Source organism: Electrona antarctica (assembly GCF_951216825.1).
Source record: "Electrona antarctica genome assembly, chromosome: 2".
NCBI classification, from domain to species: Eukaryota; Metazoa; Chordata; class Actinopteri; order Myctophiformes; family Myctophidae; genus Electrona; species Electrona antarctica.
The window spans coordinates 46,184,652-46,191,580 of NC_136807.1; the positions used below are offsets into that span (position 1 = coordinate 46,184,652).

The 6,929-nt window shown below is 42.8% G+C and overlaps 1 protein-coding gene across 1 annotated transcript in view; it reads right to left on the reverse strand.

The window, feature by feature from the left end:
- Window positions 1-875: 875 nt before the first annotated feature.
- LOC306933477 (protein Wnt-5a-like) overlaps window positions 876-6,929 on the reverse strand; it is a gene marked incomplete at its 5' end in the record, with an annotated part of 8,796 nt that continues 2,742 nt past the window's right edge. The window contains one exon of the mRNA XM_079515722.1: window positions 876-3,622. Coding sequence (XP_079371848.1) covers window positions 3,164-3,622 — 459 coding nt within the window. The 3' untranslated portion in view covers window positions 876-3,163. The remainder of the gene's footprint in view (window positions 3,623-6,929) is intronic.

Here is a 6,929-nt window from a genome sequence, read left to right on the forward strand (position 1 = left end):
GGTTGAGAGAAAAAATAAAACATTGAATCCTACCCCTGACTGGTATACCGCTGAAGGAAATCGCTGTGATCCGGGTTATGCAACGAGAATAGGAAGATAAATGAACATTATGTCACGGATCCAGTACGCTGATGCAAAAGACAACATTTAGAAGAGAAGGAGTCGTCGAAAAGTAAATATTATCCACATAATTCAATGCTGACGTAACGGGGAGGGGGGGGAAAACGATATTATCACAAGAAGAGTGCATTTCGTTGCTCTTGGGCAGAAACCTTGTACAGTAGCTCCACATTTGAACTGTTTTGGGTTTTTTTTTTGTAAAAGAGTCAGGTAAAAGTAGTGAAAGAAGCTTGTAGATATTCTATTTTTGCTATCATTGAATTTTTTTTTAAGTGAAATTGAAGTTAAGTGTGTGTGGGTTAATAGAAATATTGAACCAATGAAAGGTTGCCTATTACCATAACAAGAGCTAAATAATATTTACATTGGATCACAGGTTCTTTTTTCCATTTAGTGAAAAGCAGAGCTATTGAAAGGAGCCATTGAGGGGGCAGAAAACAACGCCGGTCACATGGTGACTCGTTTGTCACTATAAAGCCCATAGCCTCCAATGCATTCCGTCAACTTCCGGTTCAGGGCTTTATCACTATTCGCCAATAGATGTAAATGTAGTCTAAGAGCCACCATTGGCCCAGATGAACTGAACAGAAGTGGCACAACTCTCTCTTTTCTCTCTCGCTCTCTAAGGCTCTGGTGAAAAGTAAACGTTTTTGGACGTCACAAGGTTTCAACCCGACAGCAACGATAATACGTGTGTTGCTCGATTATGTCAATATAATCGGACAAGTGAATACCTTTAAAAACATGTCTATACACTGGTTTTACATTTGATATTTATTGAAACAAAGTAGAGCATCGATCCAAATTTGTAAAAAGTAAACAAAAATAACAGCTATAACAACATTTACTGTACGTTTTGAGCAAAAACCTCAAATTCAAGGGGGTGGGGGGGGGGGGGAGCTTATAAATATACATATTTGGATTGGCAGGGGTGGGGGGGTTGTGTCTAATGGATATCATCACAGGGATAGTGAGCCGTAAACTGAGTGGTAATTAAGCCACATTCATAATGCGTAGCTTGACGGCGTCGCACTGGGGAAAAAAAAACGTGTGCTCGTTTGTTTATCGCCATTTCCAGCTATGCGACGCCGTCCTGCGACGGAGCATAATTTAGGCTTTAGAAGGCTGTTGTGAAAGTCGTGAACACCAGTGATAAATCTTTTCTTAAATGTACGTACGTGACGACTGCAAACAACGAAAGGAACTTGTGTTCTGAGACGATAAGGTGCATTTCCCTTTACGAAAAAAAAAACAAACAATAAAAAAATAGTGAAGAGCCAAATTTGTGAGAATGTAATAAGTGACTTTAAAAAGAAAAAACTAAACACACACACCCCTGGGATGTCCCGACTAAAACATACATTTACGATTTGTTTTCCCCCATACTGGGGAAAAAAAGCTTAAAAACAAGGATTTCTGGGTAAAAGGAAATAAATACAATACAAAATTACTGATTGGTTTGGATAGAAGACAATACTATATACACAGAACATAACCACAAACGTTGCCCATATATATTCAAAACCACGTAAGTATCATAGCATAATGTTAAGTGGATAAAAATCTGTATTAATATGGAGAAAGAATGTAGACTATAATATGGATAATATTCGTTTTTTGTTTAGTTTTTTTGTTTTTGGCTGAAGATGCACTGTAGGGGTCAAAGCAGTGGAACAGAAGCATTTACAGACAAGGGTTTTTAGGCCTCTGTTTCAAAGTGCATAAAAGGTGGAGTTCTTTTGTTTTGGCAGCACCATAATAATAATAATAAGGCTTTCTGGGATAGTTTAGTCAATAGCCCAACCCCCCTCCTCCCCCCCCACCCCCAACAGCCCTCTTTATTATATTATTATTATACCCTCTGCTCTCCAAGGTTCTGACATCTGTATTCCTTGGACGTTACTTCGCTTCGAAGTAGTGTCCAAATGGAACCAAATGGACCCGCTGACGGGTACTGTATAGGCCTGTCACAATTATTACATCATCGCCTAATTGCAATTATTTGAGATAATCACACAATTATTATTTTTTTGCATAATTGTCATAATCGTTTCCATGTTGAAAAATACATTCTCAAACGTTTTCCCCCCAAAAAATGCAGAAATAGCAGATCTACAAGCTTTGTAAGCTAGTAGATTGGCTATTTTTTACATTTTCTTGAAAGTGTCTGCCCTGTGCAATTTGTGATTAAAAAAATAAAGTTGCATTCATACAGTATGTTCCAATGTTCAATGCCAAAAAACACAATTAAATTGTTAATCAGATATTTGTTTTGTGTGAGAATTAATCGTGCCTACATTTGTAATGGTGACAGCCCTATTCTTACGGTTCCATCTGGACACTACTTTGGGTCTGAGTTTTGGGAGCGGGGCCCGACCGACACACATCCGTAAGAGTTAAGAGCGCACAGTCAACTTCTAAAAAAAACAGGGACCTCTTGAAGTCGGCTAGCATTAAAATAGAAGTTGTTATTGTTATGAAATAGGAAGGCACCGTCCCAATTACACAGTCATCGTGGCCCGTTGGAGAAGCCAAATGACAGGATGGTTAAAACATCTTAAAAAAAACAATGAAACTAAAATGTGCGGCCATTGGTGGTCCGGGCCCCCGGATCTCTCTAGGCACTTAGGATAATTAAAATCTGATGTGTGGTGATGGGTTGGTGATGACTGGGCATGGAAAGAAATAAAAACAAAACAAAATTAAAACCATAATAATCTCAAAATAAATATTTCATGATACTCTCAGTTTTTGAAGACATAAGATTTTTTTTTTGTTGTTGAAAAAAAAAGGATGAAAGAGTCAGTCTTTTTGCAACGGTATAATTGTTTAACTCTATAAATATAATTTATATAGTTTTTTCTTTCCATTCTCTCTCTCTCTCGCTCTCACTCTCCATGTTCCACCCCTCTGTTCCTCTGCTCGTGGGTAAATGCAGATGTGTTATAGCCCGTCGTATGAAAAAGAAACAACTAAAAAAACACATGCACCCACAGTTTTTAAACAAAACTCCTCTCCTAGCTCCGACAGCAACTTTTCTTTTTCACTTGCAGACAAACTGGTCCACGATCTTGGTGCAGCGCTTGCACTTGACATAGCAGCACCAGTGGAACTTGCAGTGGCAGCGTTCCACCACCTGGGCCTTGTACTGGTCGTAGCCGCGGCCGCAGCACATGAGCTCGCAGCCGTCCATGCCCTCGGACGTCTTGTTGCAGAGGCGGCCCACCGTGCCCAGCGAGCCCGTGCTCTGGTTCAGGCGGCAGTAGTCAGGGCTGTGCTCCGTGTACACCAGGTCGTGGCTGGTGGGCGGGTTGAACTTGTTGTGCTGCTGCACCAGCTTGCCGCGTGCGTTCAGCTTCATGGAGGCGGCAGAGTCGTACTTCTCCTTGAGCATCTCGCCCACCTTGCGGAAGTCGGCCAGCTGCAGCCAGCAGGTCTTCAGGCTGCAGGAGCCCGACACGCCGTGGCACTTGCACGAGACGTGCGCCAGGTCCGACACCGTCTGTTCGTTGGTCGTGTGGGGGGAAAAGACGGGGTGGGGGGTGGGGGACACAGGAGAGGGGGTTACTTCAAAGGCAGTGGTTTGGTTTTCAAGCCCTTTTCATATCAAGCCACAGACCACCATAAAAGCATTAAAGCAGATCCGGAGGAGGGGAGAGCAGCCAGTTTTAAAAGCAGCAGCAGCACAGACAGCAGACGGCACGCAGCAAGCAAGGAATGAGCAATGCTCCACTTAAATAAGGTGTGGTGCTCTATGAAGTGAGTGTGTGATTGGTTGAAAATAGAAGCATGGAGCGGAGACCGACCAATGGTCGGACAGAATCAACTGCACTGTTTCCTGACAAAATTTGCTGTGCGCATGGACTATTAGCAAATCGCAATGCATACATACATATATATATATATATATATATATATATATATAAATGTGTAATTTGTATATACTGTAGATATGCTGAATACACACAGTAAAACCATGTTGACTTCCATGACATTCCGTAGCAATAGCCATCTACAAGCTCACAACACTGGTGGTGTAGTCAGAAAAAAGGAGCACCAAAATGTGTGTCAAATCAGAAACAGGATCATGTAAAAGGTCGAGTCCTAGACAACCTACACGGGATTTAAACGTATCTCAATAGAAGAGCAGGGAGATCGTATCGTAATCGATATCGTAATAGTAATAATACACTCGAGACAAATAAATGTTCAAATGTATAACAAGTGTACAAATGTATTCACATGTTGTACACTCCAACAGGGTGGATTTCACTGCGCGTTGTTGTAATCACAACCAGCCAGACAAGTTGACAGGTCCAAACATTGCATGCTTCGGGCTCCTAATTCGCTCGGCATTTGCATATGCGTGCATGCACATACGCTTCAGCTTCGCAATCTCTTGTCAGTTGCTTGGGGAGAAGGCAACATTCTGTCATAGACACACACACACACACACACACACAACAGCTAACATGATGCTCTCCATGTCTCCCTTCTGAGCAGCGAGCCAAACAAAATGCTGTCCGCTCATTTGTCCCACTTGAAAGAGAAGTAGCCTGGCAACTAGGCGATCTGGCAAGCCTTGCTTCGCTTTTGAGATGATTTCAAGGCATTTGGAACGGACAAAAAAAACCCTCCCCCAACCCCCTCCCCAGCCCCCCCCGAAAACCGCCTCTCGCGATTCCATCTCCCGGCAGATCAAAGCGCCAGGAAGGAACGAGAGCTGTTACGCAGATGATCAACTGATAGAGGCCCTCGTCTTCTCTTCTGCCTCATTGACCTGGATTCTCTCATTCTCTCTCTCCTCTTCATCTCACTCAACACTTTCCATGGTTTCTCCACAAGGTTGACCGTATGGAAGCGGTCAGATGGTCCCCCCCCCCCCCCCCCCCCCGACTGCACATCGTCCTAATTCAGTGGCTTTCAAACTTCGTTCTGTGCCTGAGGCGCAATGGGTATGAGCCAAGATCTAGAAGGCACCTGCATTCATAGCGGAAGATAAGTGGCCTGTGTTTGTAGCTCTGCTATTTTCGCCTACACAAAAATTTATTTTTGGGTCAAAAGAAAAACAAGCGGTCCGTATTGGGAAATGAGTGCGCAAAATAATAATTCATGTTTATATAGTTATATAGTATATCGTCTGTCGGGTGGAAACCTCACATGTCCAAAACTGTTACTTTTTAAAAATAGCAAAGGTAGCAGATCAACAGGCTCAAAATGAGAGAGGGGGGGAGAGAGAGACAGACAGACAGACAGACAGACAGACAGACAGACAGACAGACAGACAGACAGACAGACAGACAGACAGACAGACAGACAGACAGACAGACAGACAGACAGACAGACAGACAGGAGGGTGTACCAAGAGAGAAACTATATCTCATTGTTTGTATGCTCTCGGATGAGGATTAACATAATATATTTGTGCAAAGAGTGCATATAATTCAGCCACGGTTCTACACTCCACTGACCCTGATCCCTCCCTGTTGACTGCAAGCTGTACCTCCCATGACGGCCCACGTTATCGTCTCTGTCGGGTGGAAACCTAAACTGGTCTACTTTTCAGGATCTCAAAATCAAAAGCATCAAATGTGACAGATGGACAAGCTCAAAACGCATACCAAAAAAAATGCTTTCGTGTGACGCTGTAGTACGATCAAGTAGGGCGTTAATTTACGAAAAGATACAAAAAGCTAGAATACGGGGATGAGACGTTTCTGCACCACATCGACGCTGTATTCCAATAATGCCCTATGAATGGCTGGGCAACGTTGAAGCCGTCTCCCCTACTGGTCAACACCTGCTACTGCAGGCGGGCTGGGCCCCGGTTACATTCATGAATGAATTTGTGAAGTAGGCGTGTTGCAGAGGTACCACAAGAACAGCACGAGGGGTACTACGATAGGAGCCAACCGATTATATCAACGCTCGGGGGGGGGTACTACCCGGAGGACTTTGTCGTTCTTCTATGGCTTCAAAACGCCACTGAGCAACTTCCATTGAAGTGAATAGCAGGGGGCGGGGCTGACGACTCGCTCCTCAATCCGTTCTCTAGATATATTATAACTCTATGATTCCAATAAAGGGTGGATGTCACAAAATCCCATGGTGCACCTGGACTCCGTTTATGAACCACTACTCTACTAATTCCAACTATACCCCCGGCCGGGGTACTTTGGGATATTCCTAGTTTTGCTCAGAAATGTCCCAACTTTCATCACACGTTCATAGAATCTGGTAAATCCAGTAAACCATTATACTATTATGCTACATATTTTCAATACAACCGATTGCCAATATACTTCAGCTATTCCGGCGATATAATAAGCAAGTTGTCAGCTAGCTTGCCTCAGAATGTTTGGACCTGGTTTCAAATAGTAAAGCCAAACAAAACATTAAAACGACAGCCCAGGTTTGCAGGACAAACCAAGGAGAGAGAGATGGAAGGACATGCACATCCAGACCCCAAGTTGGGCAGGTGCCGAGCGGAGAAAGAAAAAACAAGAAAAAACAAAAGTGTGTGTGTGTGTGGGCCTGTCACATCTAGTCGAGAGTATTTTGTCATAATTCAAATTTCCATGTTGAAAGATTTGCATACATTAAAAAGCTGAAATAGCTGATCACCTATTTCCGCTATTATTTTGTACCTTTTGTTTAAGTACAAAAATAATTAATATGTCAATTTCTTGGTATATGTCGGTTATTAGTCATATCTGCCCTGTGCATTTTTTGATTACCAGGCAAACATAAATGTATTCTATATTCATATGTTCCAACTTAAATCTGTAATCGTGACAGCCCTGTGTGCG